This window comes from Bos mutus, chromosome 3 (assembly GCF_027580195.1).
Source record: "Bos mutus isolate GX-2022 chromosome 3, NWIPB_WYAK_1.1, whole genome shotgun sequence".
Taxonomy (NCBI): domain Eukaryota; kingdom Metazoa; phylum Chordata; class Mammalia; order Artiodactyla; family Bovidae; genus Bos; species Bos mutus.
In genome coordinates, this window is record NC_091619.1 from 14,823,546 (window position 1) to 14,846,295 (window position 22,750).

Sequence of the window (22,750 nt, forward strand, 5' to 3'; positions counted from 1 at the left end):
GCTTCAAAGGAGGCTGAACTTAGAGACAGAAAAGCTGACTCAATGATTTGACTAAACAGAGAAGAAATCAGGTTAAATGCCAAACAGTTTCACTTCAGGGCCCTTTAGAGGAGACAGTCTCTGTTCCTTCTAGCTAAATTTGATAGTTAAAACATGCTTTGATAATTTCTGAGGTTTTGCAAGAGGAGGAGCTTAAAGGCAACTCATTTCTGTGCCATATCAGGGGGATTCATTCCTCGGCTCCATTTCTTCCCCAGACACGTCACGTCCCTTATTGACAAAACCCAAAACCACATATTAAGTCATTTAGAAAGCGATGTAGAAAGAGCTGCACTGCACACACCTCTAGTATCACACAGAACACCTTGTGATTTATTGGATGAGTCTAGAATCTAAGCTCCTCCTACTTTACTCTGGCCTTTGTGTACACAGGCCTCTCTGAAATGCTTCCCTTCCCATCTCTGTGTGTCCAAATACTCCTCCATCATAGCTCACATCATGTGTCATCACCAGCAGCTCTTCTTGAGCTCCCCCAAACTGCCACTGCCTTTCCCTGACCCCTCTCTGATACCAGTCACTATCTACTTTAGATTTCAGCTACATGTGTGTACATGCATTATCTTCCCTGCTAGGTTGTAAGTTTGTGAGGAAGTTCTGTGACCATTTGATCCCCTCCACAATGCCTAGCACTGTGCCTTAAGTATAATAAATATTCAGTAGAGGTCCCTCTTATGAATTAAAATTTGTATAATAAGTTATCAGAAACAGGGAATAATGGTGTTGCTGAGTGTGTCCTGAGTTCTAGTGGTAACACAACCACTAATTTACCTTGAGAACTTACGAAGATTGTCCTCCTTTTTGACCCCCAGTTCCATAGCTGTCCACTGAAGGGGCTACCTTCACCAGCTCTAATGTCCTTTCAAACCCAAACCACGTTTCATTTAAAATAAAGATACCCCAGTATTCTCTCTTCAGCCCTCTTACACGTGTTTGCCTCTGTCCATTTTCCAACAACGATAAAATAAAAATTTCAAATAGATTCTAATCAGAGACTCACCTGGTCCACAGAGAAGAACAGGTTGTCTGGTTGCTCCAGTCGGTTGTGAAGTCAACGGGCCAGCTGGCATTTTATACAATGAATGAGCCCTGCCTCAAGGAAATACAATCATCGGGGGCCCCCTCTGTTTTCCTTCCTTACCTGTCAAGCACGATTCACCTGATTCCCCTCAATTATCAGTTGGCTCAGCTTTTGTGATGAAAACCACCCACTTGATATTCTTTGGCACTGGCTGTATGACAGTGATGTCACCTGGGCCTAATTCCAATTGCCCCTCCCCCGCAGACCCAGAATAGGGCTTATCTGGGGGAGGGGTGACCCACAGGCTTCCTGGAGCGTTTAATGAACTAATTCTGAAGAAAGGATTGAGTCCTTTTGCGGTAGTGCCACTTTCCTGCTGCCTTTTTCCTTGGGATGGTTGTTCCTCATGTGCTGTGGGATAGAGCACATTTGAGTAGATGAACAAGTGGGAAAGGAAGGGGATCAGATAAGCTGAAGTGGGCACGCGCTGTCTGCCTTATAATGCTAGATGCTAGAGAGCATGGAATTGACTGGTTATAGAGTCCTTGTCTGAAATGTCCTACACCCTTATGTTCATCCCTTCTCCTAACTCCATTAAACTACACACATTTGGAATTACTTAATTATCACCCCCCCCACCACCAACAACCTCACCCCTCTCTGACTGGTTGCTAATCTGGGTAAACCTGCTTTGCTTTCACCAACCACACCTTCACCCCTCTCCTATTTCAGAGATTTTCAAGAGCTAATTCCTTTTCTGGGATAAACTTTTCTCTTCCCTCCACCCAGCCTTCAGGACATGGCCCTGCCCTCTTTCCTAACACAACTCTATACCACCCCCACCTGAAAACCTGGAAGTCTTTTCTAACCACCTTTACCCACAACCCATTCATGGAGTCCTCCAGGATGAACACTTCCCCACCTCTTGCCCACTTCCTACTCCAGACCCAGCATCTTGAGAATCTTGCTGGCTGCAATGGTTTCCTTCCTCTCTGGCTCTGTATCTTTGGGCGAGTGGAGGGTGGGGGGTGCTTTCTGTGCATCAAAAATGTGTCTGCTCAAAACAACAGTTGTTGTTGTTCAGTCTCTCAGCCGTATCCGACTCTTTGCGACCCCATGGACTGCAGCACACCAGACTTCCCTATCCTTCACCATCTCCCGGAGCTTGCTCCAACTCATGTCCAATCAGCTGCTTATGCCATTTAACCATTTCATCCTTTGTCATCCCCTTCTCCTCCTGCCTTCAATCTTTCCCAGCATCAGGTCTTTTCTAATGAGTCAGCTCTTTGCGTCAGGAGGCCAAAGTATTGGGGCTTTAGCTTCAGCATCAGTCCTTCCAATGAATATTCAGGACTGATTTCCTTTAGGATAGACTGGTTGGATCTCTTTGCAATCCAAAGGACCCTCAAGAGTCTTCTCCAACATCACAGTTCAAAAGCATCAATTCAACAGTGTTCCCATAGTAATTTCTGTATCCTCATTCATTCAACAAACGTTGAACAAGTTCTTAATATACACCTGTTATGTCTCATTCTAGGAGCTTTCCCAGTATGAAAACCCCTTCCCCTCAGAGTAAGAATTCCCTAGGGTGAGGGACACAGCCTAGTTCAGAGCCACTAGTTTAATGGAACTCTGAGATCTTCACTAGATCCATGCTTCTCAAGTGATAACAGTTTGAGGCTGTGGACGTGAAATAACTCACCCAAGACCAAACAAGAGACCCCATGAGAAAAGGAATTCCACACAGAAATCCTGTGTTCATCTTCATACTAGTCCATCCTTGCTCCTAATGCCTACAGAGCAAATTAAGCTCAGGCAGGAAAATGACTAAAGGTGGAAAGGGGGAACTCAGCCTTCCTGGCTTGGATCTGGGCCCACTCAGAGTCCTGGGAAAGCATCATGTGAGTGGCAGTGTGAGGTCAGGAAGAGCTTTGCCTTTTGGGTGAGCCCTTAATATTTGCTAAGATAAATCCTCTTAAGTAGGAAAAAAGCTACTGAATGTTTAAAGTGGCTCTGGGGATAAACAGAAGGTATTTCCAGCACTTCTAAAAATAGAAGGGGCATGAGTTAGCATAGGGCAAAGTAAGGGGCTCATCTAGTTTATCATCGTTCAGTGGACTGGGTCTGAGAGAGGGAGAGAAAGGCTGAAATGCTAAAATGTCTGTTTTGAAGCAGAGTTGTTTTCACGTTGGAGGAAGTCCCAGGGGCAAAGTGACAGAGCTTAGGTGCCCTTAACAGTAATAGCATTGAGGATAGCAAGAAGATACTTCTGAGCATCTGCCCAGGGATAGCTTCCCTCCATGATGTTCGGATCCTGGAGAGTCTCCTCACCATGGGCTTCTCTTTCTGGGGGCATAAGAGCAGGGATTCCCTGAAGGTCCTTACACTGGAAATTTCCTCTGATGTACGCAACATGAAACTGAAGTCACTGCTTCAGAGCTGCCCTCAAAACACAAGATGTTACTAGGTGTGGCCTTGGGAGAATCCTAGTCACCCTTAAACCCAGCTGTATAGATAGCTCCTCCTTCCTCTACCCCCAAACACATACCTAAATGTTTACAGAGCACATGCTGGCTCCACAGGTGGTCACCTCTTATGACCCCGAGTCCTAGATGGGCCTCCCACCGTGAGCCCATCACGCTTGGTCCACATCCATCCATGGTGCCTGGTAAGTAGTAGCTGCTCAGTGACTTGGCAATTATAGAATGACTGACTGACTCAGTGAATGGGTGAATGAATGAATGGCATAATCTGATTTCTGAGAAGTCTCTCTTCTTTTGAAATGAGTTGAAAGGGAGAGTAAGGGTTCAGCAAAGCTTAGGGACGGGCAGCTTCCGCTGCCTTCTCCACCCAGTGTTCATGGTCAGCTGGTTTAATGATCTATCTCCCTCTGGGCTGCTACCAGCACCATGATGACAGCTGAGCTCCTAGCCTCTCACCTCACTTTAACACCCCTCTGGGCTTGGGCCAGGTCCCTCTCTTTACCCAAACTCCTTCTCACAGACTCCTGACATAGGGGGCTTGGGGCAGAATCTGTTGCTACATTTGGTAAGATTCTCAGGCCTGAGGAACCTGCTTCCTGCCCTCTGTCCTGTGGTATCAGCCAGCTTGTCTCAGGCTCTGGAGGATCTGAACCCACGTCTGGGTCTTGGCTCTGGATGTCAAAGAATTTCCCTGTCACCCAGTACCCCACCTTGGCTGGGTTCTCCTGCCTGTCTTGACTTGTGCTTCCTGTACTCCACCCCACACTGCTCTGGATCCCGACTCTGTAACTTTCCCTTGACCCCTGACATCATTTTCCCCATTTGTTCGTCTGAAGCTCACTAGTGGTTGGCATTAAGTCAGTTCTCCCTTTCAAAGAAGGTCTGCTTTTTACCATCAGGGTGGCGTTAGCCAGTGAACCTAGCCCCATACACTTCCCACACAAAGAAAGGGCAAACTGGGTGGTTTCTGATGGTGAATGCATCTCTCAGAAAGGGTCAACTCCTTGACCTTTCACAGGAGGCTGCTGCTCCTCTCTAGTCAAAACCCAGCTCCCCTCTGGGCCAGCTGGGGAATCTTTCCTCTACTAGCTCCCTCCGAGTGTGGAGCTAGTTCCTCAATCGTGCACAGAGCAAGGAGGGGGACCCCCACACTTGTGAACACAGTGATCACACTCTTCCTTTGCTGACTGAGGACACTCCCTCCTCCTTTACTTCCCCAAGGCCCAGAGCACATAGGGACTGACTTGCCAGATTCGAAAGCCCATCATTTTAGCATAGGAACCCATATTTAAAATATGGTAACATCTAGAAACAAGTGAGAGTTTTACTGCCACCTCCCCCTGAGCACTGTGGGGAGCTCAGGAGACCAGAATGTTGATCCCCACCGTACACTTCAGGCTCGGATGTTTAAAGGAAAACAAAGTCTATAACACATGGTGCCCCCATCTATAAAAGAAGAGGAGGAGAGGAAACACCAGACCTAGGTGTTTAGAAGCCTCCTGGATGCTTCAGCGCAGGAGGCAAGAGAAGCAGTGGTTGCCGGCATGAATGCTGAGCTGGAGAGAGCATGGAAGTCCTAATGCTGGAGAGCTTCTACCCAGCCCAGTCCCCAGGGAGCAAGAGAGAGAGGTGGAATATGGAAGGGGTGCAGTCCAGGCAGCACAGCTTCTTTCATTTTTGGGATACAGCTGATTTACAGTGGTGTGCTAGTTTCAGTGTGTTAGTCACTCAGTTCTGTCCCACTCATTGTGACCCCATGGACTGCAGCCCGCCAAGACTGTTAGTTTCAGGTATATGGCAAAGTGAATCAGTAATACATATATCCACTTTTTTTTCCAGATTCTTTTCCCATGTAGATCATTACTGACTTCTGAGTAGAGCTCTCTGTGCTATCCAGTAGATCATTATTAGGTAACTATTTTATATGCAGTAGTGTGTATATGTCAATCTCAGTCTCCCAATTTACCCCTCCCCATCTGGCGTGCTGCGATTCATGGTGTCGCAAAGAGTCGGACACGACTGAGCGACTGAACTGAACTGAACTGAACTGATCTCCTTTCCCCCTCTGGTAACAAAAGTTTGTTTTCTGTATCTGTGACTCTGTTTGTGTGTTTATAGATAAGTTCATTTGTAACATTTTTAAAAGATTTCTCATATAAATGATACGATATTTGTCTTTTTGTTTCTTACTTGCTTCCTTCATGACAACCTCTAGGTCCATCCATGTTGCTGCAAATGGCATCATTTTGTTCTTTTTTATGACTGAGTGATATTTCATTGCCTATATCTATCTATATACATTGTGTATATCTATATCTATATCTATAGCTATATATACCACATATTCTTTATTCACTTCTCTGTTGATGAACGTCTAGGTTGCTTTCATGTCTTGGCTATTATGAATAGTGCTTCGTGGCTTCTTTAGTGGAAGAATCAGATAGAAACCTGTCTTCCTAAGAACAGAGTTCTTTACCCTCCCTCTTTTCTTTCCCCTGAAAGGATGGATAAAAATTTAAATCTGGCTTCTTTTACTCGAGGTAGGAAGAAAGAAAGGGCCAAGGCTTAGTGTCCGGCCCAGTTGTTATGCTCTTGTTAGTCAGATGACCTTGAGCAAGTTACCGAACCTTTCTACACTTCAACATCCTATTTTTTTATAATAGGAACTTTAATTGTATTTCACAAGATTTCTGTAAAGATTAAATGAAATGATGCTTCAAACACTATTAGGATGAATGAATGTTGTACATAGTCATTCTTGGTAATTTGTCTGTTTCCTTTCACTTCAAATCTCATGAATCTTCTTTCTCTTGTCTGTGTGTTTTTCCTTTTCTTCTCTCAGTGTGTGTGTGTGTGAAAGAGAGAGAAGGGACCCAAGGACAGGGTGCCCTTCTAGAGTGGGACCACATGCTCGGGCTTTATGGTTGCTTTATCTCCTCTCATTTTTTCTATGACACTTTCAGATGCAGATGTTTATCAGATTATATACAAGTTATTGGATAGTGGCAATGACCACACAGCCCACACTTTATTCAAGTTGGAGTGCAGGGGGTGGCTAAAGTTGGTGATCATGCAATGATGTGGACATGCCCTAGGTAAGGAAATGGAGGCAGAAAAATGTAAAGGAACTCTCCCAAGAGATCATAAAAGTAGGATGTGCCAGGACCCAGTCCCTTAACAACTTTGCCATATTGCTTCTCAATACTTGTGGGATATTCTATATGCTGGAGAGCTACTCTTAGAAGGAGGAGAGGGTGGATAGGACAAGGAATAGGACAAGGAGAAGAAGAGGGAGTGGAGGGAAGAGGGGGAATCCTGGTTGGGTCCTGACATTCTCACACAGCTGAACAAGTATTTCCCTATCTGTTGTCTTTTCTAGACAGAGTTTCTCTATCTTGAAATAGAAGTAGGATAGGATATAGATGATCAAAGACATACACAGAGAGAAAAAGAGGCTACTGAGTTTTGAAATGGAATCAGGAATGGTTCAGATTTATATCATAGATAAATGCTCCCCCACTGATCACTCATTGCCCCTTGGGCTGTTGAAGGGGCAGACTGATAACCACATGACTAAAAGCATCTTTGGACAGAGAATCCAAAACCCTGTTGGAGGTGACTGCTGTTTGCAATTGTTGGTTCCCTCTTGTTTGTTCAGCTGTGCTGGCTTCATCACTGATCCACCTCTACAGAAAACACCTCCAGAGTGCAGAATGGCTTCTAGATGTCACAGATTTGAGGGGTCTTCCATGGTGGTCCAGCGGCTAAGACTCTCCTCTCCCAATGCTCAGGCCCAGTTTCAATTCCTGGTCAGGGAACTAGATCCCAATGCTGCAACTAAAGATCTCATGCACCACGACTCAGACCTGGCACAACCAAATAAATAAATATTTTTTAAAAAACAACAATAAATTTAAAAATATAGATCACAGATTTGAAAACATAAAGTCTCGTGTTCAAGTTCTAGCTCTGCTCCTTACTAGCTCTGTGTGTGTGTGTGTGTGAGAGAGAGACAGAGAGAGAAAGAGAGAGATTGGAAAAGTTTCTTAATAATAATAGCTCCTATTTGATTAGGGCTTCCCTGGTGGCTCAGTGGTGAAAAATTTGCTTGCCAATGCAGGAGACCCATGAGACCCTGGGTTCAATTCCTGAGTTGGGAAGATCCCTTGGAGAAGACATGGCATCTACACAGTGTTAAACTTTGTTCTAGGCACTTGACACTAATCCCTACAATATCACTGCTAGGAGTAGGTCATGAAAGCCATTCTACTGATGCTGAAGCACAGAGAATGTCCCCTGCCCAAGTTTACATGGTAAATAGGTGGAAGGGCCAAGAAGCAAATTTAGCGATGTGACTTTGAGACCTTACTCAATCTCAACTTATCTTACCAATAAGTTAGGAACAATAAGATTTGCTTCCAGAGCTACGGTTCAGTGAGATTATATATGTAAAGTGACTATTGTAGTGAGCATAGCATAGCAGATAGATTCTAGATATCAAGTATATTTCTTCTCCTGAAAGTCTGAAGTACATCTGTTGTTAGAAACTCATCTCTAGTGACTCAGAACATTCCATAATTTTCTTCATTTGTGAAGTAGTCAACCACTTATTTAACACATAGTTGCTGAATGACAACCACATGTCAAGCATGGAGTCCCAGCCTATATGAAGTCTGGCAGAGAAATGGGCAGCCTTCTGTGAGCTTCTGGGACTCAGTATCCATCAGTGAGGAATATTCCCCTAACTGACCTTAGCATAAGAGTCACTTGGGGTGCTTGTTAAAATACAGCAACAACCTATTCATCTTCATGTAATACGAGTAGCCAGAGGACACCTGGGGATCTGTATTTCTAAAGTGCTCATCAGGTGGCTTTTGTGATCAGATAAGTTAGGAAACACTAGATTCTAAACCCAATGGTTTTTCTACCTTGATTGAAAGGGACATTATCTGGTATCTTTAAAAATATCCCTGTGGACTCCACTTGAGATTTATTTAATCAGTTGATTAAAAAAAAAAAAAGTCCTCAGAGACAAGCAGGTTTGAAAATCATTGCTCCAACAGAATATCTCAACTCTTAGGACTTTAATGCAGACAAGGATCCCCAGTCCCATAACTCCTTCAGGTGGAAGGAGGTACAGGGTGGTGCTAATTTACTGGGGCACTTGTTCATGTTGATGCAACTAGATGCCTGTGGATGTGAGTGTTTGGCCTAAGGATATTGGGAACCTTGGAAAGCAATTAAGTCCCATTGAAAGAAGGCTAAGTACTTCCACATACCCTTGAACCCCCTCCTTCCCTCCAGGGAATCATCAAAACACAGGCTCAAGCTGGTTTGCCTGGGCTGGTTTTGGACTCGGTGGCCTGGAGCCAAGAGATGGTTCTGTGTCACCTACCTGTATACCATCATGCTCATGATAGTGAGAATTTTTGGTGGTGTAAGGGAAGCAAGATTTTACCTCTACCCATTTTAGGATTTTGCCTAGGACTCCTTTAAAAAACAAACAAACAAAAAAAGATCAACAGGAGAAAATCAGTTTATTAATGTGCGCAGTGTACTTCACTCTAAAACAAAAAGTAACTCAGAGCTGTGGCCTAGGACTGTGGCTTGTATAGCATCTTCAACAAAGACCAATACATCTATAGAGAAATGACAGGACAAAGGAAAGCAATTTTAGGCTTCCAAGGGCAGCAGACTGTGGGAAGATAAATAAATAGGTGAGAACTAAAGGAGGAAGATTGGTTTGCAGATTCCTCTCCTGCCATCTCTGGTCTGATGAGATTCTATCTCTAGTACTAGAATTTATATTCTGTGTTTAGGCCAAAAGGGGAGGGGCAGGGGGTGGATTTTTCTGTGTTTGCTGTTTCTTAATTGCCTTCAGCTTGAAATAATTTTTTATGTCAAAGAGGCATATCTGGGATGACATATTCTTATTCCCTTCAGTGGATTAGAGGTTTATGCCTCCCACCTCCAGGAAGCTTCTGGCAGGGCCAAATTATGAACTCTGGAGTCCCAAAGTACTGAAAATTATAGCTTTCCACCTCCCTCCTTCCTCTGTCAATTCAAAATAAATCTTTATTTTTCAAAACCTAAAATGCACAATTGTAGCTTTTAAAAAATATTTTCTGGTTTACTTTCATCTGAAATTGTTCATAAATCTGACATTCTTTCTTTTTTTTTTAAGTCTTTATTGAATTTGTTACAATATTGCTTCTGCTTTATGTTTTGGGTTTTTGTTTTTTTTTTTTGGCCATGAGACATGTGGGATCTTAGTTTACTGACCAGGGTTTGAACCTGCACCCCCTGCGTTGGAAGGTGAAGTCCTAACCACTGGACTGCCAGGGAAGCCCCCTGACCTCCTTTCATTTGTTTATTCTCTCATTTTCTGGGCTTTGCCCATGCCCAGAACATGTGGACTTTACATATTAGATCAGCAGATGCACTCTTATGGGAATAGGGAGGGTGGGGTAAGGAATAGCACTTACAAAAGTACAAAGCGTCCCTCACTCCAATTGTCCATGGGGTTTTCCAGGCAAGAATACGCCATTTCCTTCTCTAGGGGCTCTTCCTGACTCAGGGATTGAACTCACATCTCCTGTGTCTCCTGCGTTGCAGGCAGATTCTTTACTTGCTGAGCCATTGAGGAAGCCCTACCCCAATGCATGGATCCACCTAATTGTTGGGCAGAAAAAAAACATCCAATGCAAACTTCTCATTTTATGGACAAAGGACCCAGGTTAAGGGACTTACTGAAAATCATAGGTCTATTTAGTAGCAGAGCTAGAACGAGGACCCCTGTCCCTTCTTTCCTGGACCCGAGTGCTCTCCATGCTGGGAAAGAGACAATTTACAATAGCGTAGATTCCTGAGCCAGAAAAGAGACTTCCATATGGCCGCTTTCTAGGTAGAGGGGTATCCTTATGCTAATGTTTCGGAGCTACCTTCCCCAGTTGTAAAAGGTGGTTGTAAGACCAACGATTTATTGAGCATATACAATATCCAGTCAATTTATAGATATTATCACCACAAAAATTCTGCAAATAAGTGTTATTAAACCATTACAATTTTTCACATATGAGAAAACTAAGTCTCAGGATCTAAGTGACTGGATGCAGGTGGACAGCTAGGAAACAAGAGATCCTGAGATTCAATACTGTTCAGTCTGACTATAGAACCCATGCCCCTTTCTCCAAAGGAACTGTCAGAACATCTCCAGTGCAGACACCCACGCCTGGGCACTTGGCCTCTAAGGGGCTCTTGGCCAGAAGAGGCAGTGGCAGAGAATAGGAACCGACCAGGTTTGTGTTCACCCAGTTGGGCAAGTGGGTCAGGTAGGGCATTGTTTTGCTCTGGGGTAGAGAGAATTTTCCTGGCAAGTCAAGGAAGAGGGATAGCAAGAGAAAATGGCAATGAGCCTTCCCTCCATTTCTGTAGTATTTAGAGTTCTAAGAACACTTTCCTTTCTGCAGAATAACAGAAATATTGTTTTAATCTTATTGATTTATTTTGAATGGGGTTGGAAGACATGATGGGAGAGGAAATTAGTGAAGTACACACAAGGAACATTGGGGGGAAAAAGCATCATTTTTCAAGTAAATTAAAGTTGGAAAAATAACCTTTAAAAATTGGAAGCAGGATATTATATTGGAAACTGTGTGTGTGCTGTCACTTCAGTCGTGTCCAACAATTTGTGACTCCATGGACTGTAGCCTGCCAGGCTCCTTTGTCCATGGGATTCTCCAGGCAAGAGTACTGGAGTGGGTTCCCATTTCCTCTTCCAGGAGATCTTCCTGACCCAGGGATCAAACCTGCATCTCCTGCATTGCAGGCAGATTCTTTACCACAGAGCCACGAGGGACGACCCATACGGGAAACTGCATGCAGTTCAGTGAAATTTCACAAAGTGGCTGCATCCGTTTATCTAGGACCCGGATAAAGACATAGAATTTGACCAGTTTCCCCTACTACAGCCTTCCAGCCTTCCTCTCACCTTCTTGTCATTCTAACTCTGTAAATAGAATCATTCACTATGTGCTTTTAATGTCTGCATTCTTTCCCTCAAGACTGTGTTTATGAGATTTGCCCACGCTATGTAGGATAATGTGTCCAATGTCATTGTTTTGTAGCATCTCATTGTATGATTAAATGGGTGTTTAGAATATTTTTGGCTTGGACTTATTACAAATTCTGCTGCTATGAGCATCTTCATACATGTGCTTTAGTGTCACGTGTACACATTTCTGTTGTGTATACCCTAAAGAATGGACTTGCTGGGATGAGATGTGTATGATCAATGTTAGAAAGTACTGTGCAATAGTTTTTCAAAGTGGCTGTCCCGTGTAGGCTCCCATCAACAGTGTATGGGAGTTCCGATTTATCCATTTCTTATGAGAACCTAGTATTGTCCGGGTTTTTAGTTTTAGCTAATATGTTGGATTGTGTAGTGGTACCATGCTTTCATTATAATTTGCATATCCCTGAAGATATCAGGGATAGTGTTCAGCATCTTTTTATACAGTTATTGCTCATTCTCTTTCATGACCTGTTCAAATCTTTGCCCATTTTTTTAGTAGGCTACCTAAAAAAATAGTAGTTTTTATTGATCTAGGAGTCCTTTATGTATTCTGAATACAATGTTTATTTTATATCTTATATTTATATAAGTGAACATAATTATATTTATATCTATATTGCATACAAACACCCATACACATATGCATGCATACACATGAATATACATATGTGTGTATATACCTGTGTGTATACAATTTTCCAAATCTGTGTCTTTGTGTGTATTTTGGTGAACTGAAGTTCTTAATTTTAATGTAAGCAAATTAGGTTTTTAAAGGATGACACTTTTGTGCTGTTTAGTAAATTTTTGCTTACACCAAGCTCTTATATGTTTTCTTCCAAAATCATATATTTTAAATTTTCAAATTCAGATCTACAGTTTATCAAGGATTACTTTTGTAAATGTGTAAGGTGGGGGTTAATGTTAGTATCTGAATGTTATGGACATATGAATATCCATTTAACACATCACCATTTATTAAAAAATACTCTTCTAATTTTTGTAATGCTATCTACTTTTTGGTAATGAGTCAGATGATTGTTTGTATGAATCTGTTAGGCGGTAATAGAGTCTTCCAGCACATGACATGGCATGTATCTTCATTTTTTAGTTCTTTTGTTTCAATAATGTTTTATGTTTTTAGTATAGAGGTCTAATATATCTTTCAATGAATTATTTATTATATAAATTATTATTTATTTTAAATTTATTTAAGGCAATTGAAGCCTTTTGTTTCTTTGCTACTCCCCAGCTTTATTGAGATACAAATGATATATAATATTGTATAAGTTTAAGGTATATAATATGATTTGATACACACACATATATTATGAGATATTTGTCTCTATTTTCATTGAAGTTAAAAACAAACAAAATGAAAAGTGCACAGATTTTCAGTATAGCTCAATGAGTTTTGCGTATGCACCCACATAACCATCACCCACAGGAGGGAGAACACTTCTGGAAGCCAGGAAAGCTCCACTATGTCCCCTCCAGGCAGTAGTCTCTCCAAGGATGACCACTATTCTATTTTCTATCACAATAGATTGGTTTGCCCTGGCCTTACAGTTTTAAACTTCCAATCTGGTGTATTCCCCAAAACCCTTCTCCTTGGCAGTTTGCACACCCCAATCACTGTCTTATAAAACTACTGAAAACTCTACTCTTCTTTTCAGAAACTTTCTGCTGAGGTTTTTAGTATATTGACCTGTACATTCCCCAATTCACTAAATTTTCACAATATGGAAAATTGAAGCTTGAAGCCTCTCAAAGCATCTACCGCCTCTTTTGGTTTCTCTGTCTCCCCGCGAGTCTTCCATAGTAGAAAGGCCAGGTTTACATTCTTCTACTCATGCCCAGAATTCACAAATGATACAGGGTTATAAAGTACAGCTCACCTCTTAAGTTCTCTTCTCTCTGGAGTTTTTGGGACCCCAGCAAACTTCAGATATTTATAAATTTCTTTTAGCTTATATTAGACTGCTGGTGGGCCATTTCACTCAGAATCAGAAGTTCTAGCTTTATTTGGAAAAGCCAGTCATTGTGCAATTGGGAAATATTAAGAATAGTAAGATCCTAGACTTGAAGATTTCATAATATGATAGGGGAAAGAAACATGTAGAAGTGAACTACAATGCAAAAAACAATTATATGCATGATTCATAAAATAATTACAATAATTATATTACTTAATAGTAGAAATCTAAGTGTCATAAGAGCTTGTGGGAGGTTTCAGTTCTTTCTAGATGTTGAGTGAGGTTCCATGGAAAAATCTGAACCAGACCTGTAAGACCAAAGGATCTCCTACAGGGCAAAGTGAAGAACTGGTACTCTAGGCAGAAGGAGTAGTGTAAACCAAAAAACAGAGGCATCGTAGCTGAATGATGCATTTGGGAAAAAGTAATTACCTCATGCTGCAGCATTGTGGTATATTCTGAGTCTTGTAGGGGGGTTTTGGAGTAGTCCAGTAATTTTAATATTTCACAGTATATAGGAATTATGGGAGAGCTTTTACATTTTCTCTTTGGTCCCTGGTATTGAGCCAAATGATGCATAATGTCCCTTTGTGTTCTGATGTTATGTTACTTTATGTGAAGGGGATCATAGAAAAAGCAAGAGAATTTCAGAAAAACATCTACTTCTGCTGCATTGACTACGTTAAAGTCTTTGGCTGCGGATCACAACAAACTATGGAAAACTCCTCAAGAGATGGGAATACCAGACCACCTTACCTGCCTTCCTGAAAAATCTGTATGCCAGTCAAGGACCAACAGTTAGAAATGGACATGGAACAATGGACTGGTTCAAAATGGGAAAGGAGTACATCAAGGCTGTATATTGTCACCCTGATTATTTAACTTCTGTGCAGAGTACATCAAGTGAAATGCTGGGCTGGATGAAGCACAAGCTGGAATCAAGATTGCTGGGAGAAATATCAATAACCTCAGATACACACAACCCTTATGGCAGAAAGCAAAAAGAAACTGAAGAGCCTCTTGATGAAAGTGAAAGAAGAGAGTGGAAAAGCTGGCTTAAAACTCAACATTCAAAAAAAGAAGATCATGGCATCTGGTCCCATCACTTCATGGCAAATAGGTGGGGAAACAACAAAAACAGTGAGAGATTTTATTTTCTTGGGCTCCAAAATCACTGCAGATGGTGACTTCAGCTACGAAATTAACAGACACCTGCTCCTTGGAAGAAAAGCTATGACCAACCTAGACAGTATATTAAAAAGCAGAGATGTTACTTTGCTGACAAAGGCCCATCTAGTCAAATCTATGGTTTTTCCAGTAGTTATGCATGGATGTGAGAGTTGGATGATAAAGAAAGCTGAGTATCAAAGAATTGATGCTTTTGAACTGTGGTGTTGGAGAAGACTCTTGAGAATCCCTTGGACAGCAAGGAGATCAAACCAGTCAATCCTAAAGGATATCAGTCCTGAATATTCATTGCAAGGACTGAGGCTGAAGTTGAAGCTCCAATCATTTGGCCACCTGATGTGAAGAACTGACTCATTGGAAAAGACCCTGATGCTGGGAAAGATTGAAGGTAGAAGAAGGGATGACAGAGGTTGAGAGGGTTGGATGGCATCACTGATAGATGGACATGAGTTTGAGCAAGCTCTGGGAGTTGGTGAAGGACAGTGAAGCCTGGTATGCTACAGTCCATGGGGTTGCAAAGAGTCAGACATGACTGAGTGACTGAACTGAACTGGTGTGAAGGGAAGCTGGGAATGAACAAATTACCTTTCTTCCACCACATATATGAATGAGATTTTCATATTTAAGACATTGTTACTTTGTGAATCTCTGCTTGGTGGCATTAAATTAAAAACTTGTTTCCTTATGGAGGAGATGGGTCCTTCATATTCACAGAGGGCTAAGACTTCGTCCTTGGCCACTGGTGTCCAAGGCATGGATGTCTCTCCCTCTTACTGAGCTAATGACTGGGGATTCAGGCTACCGCAGAACTCATTGTTTCAGTCACTCCTCTTAATGGAAGTCTAAGGAAGTCTGTCATCTCTGGAACCCAAAAATCTGAGTGAAAGGACTTGCCAGAGTTAGGAATTCAGCTGTAAAATCAAGACTTCTTTCACAGCTGCATAAAATTGGACTAACTGACAAAAATCAATTGTAAAACTGCACGGACTCTGTACTTGGCTATCCCTGGGACAGCTTTTCCCTACATGAGAAAATAGACTGAAACTCAGGATAGACTCTCAGGAGAGCTCTGGAAAAGCAGCATGGCAGAGAGGAAAATATTTTCACACTAGAATCTGCTAGATATTCAGTGGGTGAGTAAATAAGCAAGTAAATGAGTGAGTGTGGGTTAATGTATAAATGATGGACAGTAAATAAATACATGAAAAATTCATTCACACATGTTCATAGAAGTGGCTGGTAATGGTCATGTCATTTATGTATGTTCTTTCTGCTTTTTCAGAATAACTTCCAATAGGCAAAAAACATTCATCTTGTAGGCTGGGGATTTCCAGACTTTTCCACTCTGTCCGTTCTTAGAGTCAATTGGCTTGCAAGAGTTTCTCAGACTCCTGTCAACCAGTCCTGGAATTTCTCTCCCCGTCCTTTACCAGAGATGTGTCAGCATCTGACATCCCTCATCATTAGTTACTAGAGAGCCGCTATGCCCATGTCCCCTAAGGATGTATTGATAAGAACCTGTGTATTCACATACTCACTTCCCCCAATATTGCCTCCACATCACAGACTGGGGCCAGGACACAGGCAATGATATGAAGCGCAGATTTATTAGAGGAAGAAATAGGAGGGAAGCTCAGGGATGGGGAATGGGGAAAGGGAATGAGACAGAAGCTATGCATCAGCCTCTGGTGTCCCCATGAGGCCAGATATATTTCTTGCTTTAGAACATGGATGGGGCCATAGCTGTGGCCAAAATGGAAGCTGGAGAGGCTGGGAACTCACTCATGTTCATCTAGGAGAGAATCAGAGTGGGGAACAGAAGAATACTGGGAGCAAGGGGATGTGTGAGACAAGGGGTTCTGTGGGAAGAAATCCGGACAATGCTTCCTTGGACCCTGAGCAGGAGGATGTGGGAGAGGAGGGCAAATCCTGGAGCTGAGGATCAGAGGAGAAACAGGAGGAAGAGAAGTCTGCATCTGGTAGCCGGGATGGCAGGCAGGCATATCTCAGTCCATCCTTACTTCTATTTACTCTTGGGGGCTTGCTGGGTTGTGGGACACTTCTGCTGGGCTGGGATGGCTGTGCCCTTGGGTGGACATTGCTTCTTGGCCTGCGGAGCACATGGATCCTTGGTTTTAGGTGCACACGTCTCTTGACATTTGACAGGGGGCGGCTGACAGGGCTGCTTCACCTGCTGCTGTTGGATCTGCTGGGGCAGGCACTGCTGCTGCTGCTGCTGCTGGGAAGACATGGCTGCAGGAACAGGTGAGCCTGGAAGAAACCCAGATGGGGACATTATGAGAGCAGCTCCCTCCATCTCTTCTCCCTCTGACTTCTAAAGAGTGTTTTCTCCTCTAGCAAAGGATACGTAATTAATAGCTTCAAGTTGACTAGTGAGTTGATTCACACACACTCATTGCAATCGCTCTCTTTCTTTCTCCTTTGTCTCTGATACTCTGATTTCTAATTGCCCTCCGTCTTCCCATGGATGCCTGACCCAATTGAATATATGGTGTATTTCTTAGTCTTAACAGGAAATAAGACAGGGTGTTGAGCTGAGGATGAAAAGATGGTCCAGATATTTCACTAGATCAAGGCATGAGATCTTGGCCGATGGGTTGGCAATGCCAACCGTCTACTTTCAGAAGTGGTGATGGGTGTGGGTGAAGGTGGAAAGGCATGAGGAAAAGATCAGGAGCAGATCCTGTCTTAGAGGGAAGACAGAATGTCGTGGTGTGTGAGTGATGGGGCTGGAGTACACCTGTTGTGGGAGCTCAGTTCTAATCCTGGCTCTACGCCTAATTTACCATGGTATGTAAACACAAGTCATTTAATGCAGTTGGGGGATAGTGGTTCTGGCCCTCCACGGAGAACTGGGGAATTGAAGGTCAAATAGATCGCTGGAGGTAAGGGCCTTTAGGAGGATATTTTACCAAGAGACACCCTGGTCCAAAAAACCTGCCTGCCAATGCAGGAGACATAAGAGACGCGGGTACAATCCCTGGGTTGGGAAGATCCCCTGGAGGAGGGCATGGTAGCCCACTCCAGTATTCTTGCCTGGAGAATCCCATGGACAGAAGAGCCTGGCAGTCCATAGGGTTGCAAAGAGTCGGACGTGACTAAAGCGACTTAGCATGCAAGAATGCACGCACCCTGGTCCAGAGGAAAGAGCAATGGTCAAGAAGGCACAGGCGGAAGTTCCAGATCCAACCTTGCCACTCGCTGGCCAGGCTCATCCCTGGGAAATCTGCCTTCTCTGGACCTCCATGCCTCCGTTTGGGGGCTATTGATCTGGAAGGGCTCTGAGGCCTTCCCAACTCTGACACGTGTCTCTGGTTCTCTTGGTAGGCATGTCCCTCATCTTTTAAGCTCATGACTATATATAAGAAGTATAGTTTCCAGATGGCAATCATGATAGAGAGGTGTGGTGGCTACAGAGTATAAAATACAATATTTAATAGACCAGCTTCTATAAACCTAAAAGGAAGGTTTGAGAGAGGTTGCTGGTAGGACTGAAAAGGCAGGAGAAAGCTTTGGAGGAGGCCACAAAATGCTGTAGCTCTAAATATCTCCCCTCAATGACAAAATTCCTCTTACTAGGGAATCAAACTGAGAACTAGGAAATTACTTGGACCTAGCATTGGTGTGGGAGATTGAATTTCTTAAGTAATAATTAGTGTGACATTTTCTTAATTGTCACAAGGCTTATGTTACTTCTCTGGTTACCCAAGAACAGGAGAGGAGCTTGGCCTAGCGGCTTAAGACAGTTCAAGGAGTAGAAAAGGGCCCAGCAGATCAAAGGAGGACAAATCCCTCACTACTTACCAGAGGCACGAGCCAGACTCTAGGAGATTCGGCTGAGCACAGGTTCACATCAGCTACTCCTGGGAACCTTTAAAGGCCCCCAGCCTGCCCCAGGCACCTGGTGTGGCCTTCATTACCATCTTCCAAAGGATTCCTAACCCACTTCTCCCACCTGCACTTCCTCCAGAGACTTGCTTTACGGGCCTGTTTTAATGAAAACCACCCACTAGATACTCCAGCATTCTGTTTCCTGGCTACCTGAGCTGACTTCATCCACTAAGGTGTCTACTCAAACTCAAGGACTCAAGTCTTTGAAAAATAGGACTTATGTGAAGCTCTGCGTGTAGACTGAGAGTTATGAGAAACAGGAAGGAAGGAAGCGGCAAAGAGGGAAGGAATATGGGCTGGGGGCACTTCCAACAAAAATAGGAATGTAGGGCTTTCCTGGCAGTCCAGTGGTTAGGACTCCGGGTTTCCACTGTAAGGGGGGTGGGTTTGATTCCTGGTGGGGGAAGTTCTTCATGCCATGAGATACAGCCCCTCAAAAAAGGAGCTTAACCTTTTCTGCTATTGCTGCCATTTTTTGAGCATTGACTGGTGCCCAGCCCTGAGATCACCCTTCATGCCCATTGTTTTATTTTACCTTTATAATCCCTTTATAATCCCTGTAAGATGATGCCATTGTTGCTCTTTTGCATGTGAGAAAAGCAAGGCTGGCAAAGATCACATAGGAAGTAAAGTACAGAGATTGAATTTGAACTCCGCTCTAGTGGATTCAGAGAATCCAGACCCTTAAGCATTATAAAGGGACGCCTGACATGGTGCTTAAGGTTTGCCCAATCCAGAAGGGCCTGCTTACATGGTATTCTCTGAGGCTTCCTTTTGATCACATGTAGAGCAGGTGCTGCTGTCCCCCACCTACCCACCAGGAATCAGGCTGCTTTGGGTATTAGAGGTGGTGAAAGAGTGGGGAAAAAAATTGGCTTCTGGGTAGAGTTTCCAGATAAAATATAGGGCCATTAGCTACATTTGAATTTCAGATAAGCAGAATTTTTCAATATTGATGTGCCCCAAATATTGCAGGAAACATACTACAGAATTTGTTGTCTATCTGAAATTTAAATGTAATGGGGAAGACTGTATTTTTATTTGCTAAATCTGGCAACTTTGCTCAAAAACTAATTCAGATGGGAGAAAGGTGTCCTGGTCCCCACCCCCACCCCCCTACTTGGCCTCCTGGGATAGGAAAACCTTCCTAGGAGGGGGTGGGTCCGGTTTTAGACCACTGCCCCAAACCTCAGGATCCTGCTGACTAGAGGCCATTGATGAAGTAATTTCTGTCAGTATTAGAACAAAGCGTACCTCTTGCCCTATTCAAGCATCGTGGCAATTCTGCCAGTTGTGCAAATCTGATTTTATAGTTTGAAAATGTAGATCCAAGGAAGTTCACTGACTTGCTCAACAAGAAAAACTAATAGGCATGGAGCTGGGCGGAGGCCCTGGCCCAAGGCTCAATTCCACTCCATCACAGAGGCTGGTGTCCCTGCCATAGGCAAGTGACTGTCATTGGGTGGAGGCCATGACTAATAATTTTTCTGAGCTTCCTGTCATCTATAAACTGAACATTGGTCATTTTGAGGGGTCAGCCTCACTTAATAGGTAATCCTTTCCATATTTCCCATGCAAGCAGGGTTTCCTTCTCCACCTCTTCTCTTGCCTAACTTTAAGAATGTAGTACCCTGAGTTCCAGATGCCAGGTTCTACCTTCCATCTTCAGGATGAACACCTTCTCCACCTATACCCCCCTCTACCCTGCCCCCACTCTACGAGTTCACTTCAGTTCACTTCAGTCACTCAGTAAGGTCTGACTCCTTGCAACCCTATGGACTGCAACATGCCAAATTTCCCTGTCCACACCAATTCCCAGAGCTTGCTCAAATTCATCTCCATCAATCAATGATGCCATCCAACCATCTCAAACTCTGTTGTCCCCTTCTCTCTGGCCTTTCAATCTTTCCCAGCATCAGGGGCTTTTCCAATGAGTCAGTTCTTCACATCACATAGCGAAAGTATTGAAATTTCAGCTTCAGCATCAGTCCTTCCAACAAATACTCAGGACTGATGTCCTTTAGGATTACTGATTTGATTTCCTTGCCTTCCAAGACTCTCAAGAGTCTTCTCCAACACCACAGTTCAAAAGCATCAATTCTTTGGTGCTCAGTTTTCTTCATAGTCCAACTCTCACATCCATGCCTGACTACTGGAAAAACCATAGCTTTGACTAGATGGGTCTTTGTCAGCAAAGTAATATCTCTGCTTTTTAATGTGCTGTCTAGGTTCGTCATAGCTTTTTGTCCAAGGAGCAAGTGTTTTTTAAATTTCATGGCTGCAGCCACCATCTGCAGTGATTTTGGAGCCCAAGAAAATAAAGTCTCTTACTGTTTCCGTTGTTTCCCCATCTATTTGCCATGAAGTGATGGGACTGGATGCCATGATCTTCATTTTTTGAATGTTGAGTTTTAAGTCAGCTTTTCCACTCTCCTCTTTATCTTTTGTCAAGAGGCTTTTTAGTTCCTCTTCACTTTTTGCCATAAGGGTGGTGTCATCTGCATATCTGAAGTTACTGATATTTCTCCTGGCAATCTTGATTCTCGCCTGTGGTTCATCCAGCCCGGCATTTTGCATGATGTACTCTACATATAAGTTAAATAAGCATGGTGACAATATACAGCCTTCATGTACTCCTTTCCCAATTTGGAACCAGTCTGTTGTTCCATGTCCAGTTTTGACTGTTGCTTCTTGACCTGCATACAGATTTCTCAGGAGGCAGGTAAGGTGGTCTGGTATTCCCATCTCTTTAGGGATCTTCCACAGTTGTGACCTACACAGTCAAAGGCTTTGGCATAATCAATAAAGCAGGAGATGTTTTTCTGGAATTCTCTTGCTTTTTTTTGATGATCCAATGGATGTTGGCAATTTGATCTCTGGTTCCACTGCCTTACATCTGGAAATTCACAGTTCATGTACTGTTGAAGCCTGGCATGGAGAATGTTGAGCATTACTTTGCTAGTGCAGAGATAAGAGCAATTGTGTGGTAGTTTGAACCTTCTTTGGCATTGCCTTTTTAGGGATTGGAACGAAAACTGACATTTTCCAGTCCTGTGGCCACTGCTGAGTTTTCCAAATGTGCTGGCATATTTATTGAAGCACTTTCACAGCATCATCTTTCAGGATTTGAAATAGCTCCACTGGAATTCCATCACCTCCACTAGCTTTGTTCATAGTGATGCTTCTTCCTAAGGCCCACTTGACTTCACATTCCATGCTGTCTGGCTCTAGGTGAGTTATCACACCATCGTAGTTATCTGGGTCATGAAAACCTTTTTTGTATAGTTCTTCTGTGTATTCCTGCCACCTCTTCTTAAGATCTTCTGCTTCTGTTAGGTCCATATCATTTCTGTCCTTTATCGAGCCCATCTTTGCATGAAATGTTCCCTTGGTATCTCTAATTTTCTTGAAGAGATCTCTAGTCTTTCCCATTCTATTGTTTTCCTCTGTTTCTGTGCACTGATCACTAAGGAAGGCTTTCTTATCTCTCCTTGCTATTCTTTGGAACTCTACATTCAGACGGGTATATCTTTCCTCTTCTCCTTTGCCTTTTGATTGTCTTCTTTTCTCAGCTATTTTAAGGCCTCCTCAGACAACCATTTTGCCTTTTTGTATTTCTTTTTCTTGGGGATGGTCTTGATCACTGCCTCCTGTACAATGTCATGAACCTCCATCCCTAGTTCTTCAGGCACTCTGTCTATCAGATCTAATCTCTTGAATCTATTTCTCACTTCTACTGTATAATCGTAAGAGATTTGATTTAGGTCATGTCTGAATGGTCTAGTGGTTTTCCCTACTTTCTTCAATATAAGTAATAAGGCAATTTGGCAATAAGGAGTTCATGATCTGAGCCACAGTCAGCTCCTGGTCTTGTTTTTGCTGATTGTATAGAGTTCTCCATCTTCAGCTGCAAAGAATATAATCAGTCTGGTTTTGGTATTGACCATCTGGTGATGTTCTTGTGTAGAATCTTCTCTTGTGTTGTTGGAAGAGGGTGTTTGCTATGACCAGTGTGTTGTCTTGGCAAAACTCTGTTAGCATT

The 22,750-nt window shown here is 43.0% G+C and overlaps 1 protein-coding gene across 1 annotated transcript; it reads right to left on the bottom strand.

Moving 5' to 3' along the window:
- Positions 1-16,819: 16,819 nt before the first annotated feature.
- On the bottom strand, positions 16,820-17,047 carry SPRR4 (small proline rich protein 4). Its single transcript, XM_014477991.2, has one exon. It carries the CDS (start codon positions 17,045-17,047, stop codon positions 16,820-16,822), a length of 228 nt encoding a protein of 75 aa, XP_014333477.1.
- Positions 17,048-22,750: the final 5,703 nt, after the last annotated feature.

Bases quoted from the DNA above. Each gene is read 5' to 3' on its own strand.
- SPRR4 (XM_014477991.2), bottom strand. From the start codon at position 17,047: ATGTCTTCCCAGCAGCAGCAGCAGCAGCAGTGCCTGCCCCAGCAGATC.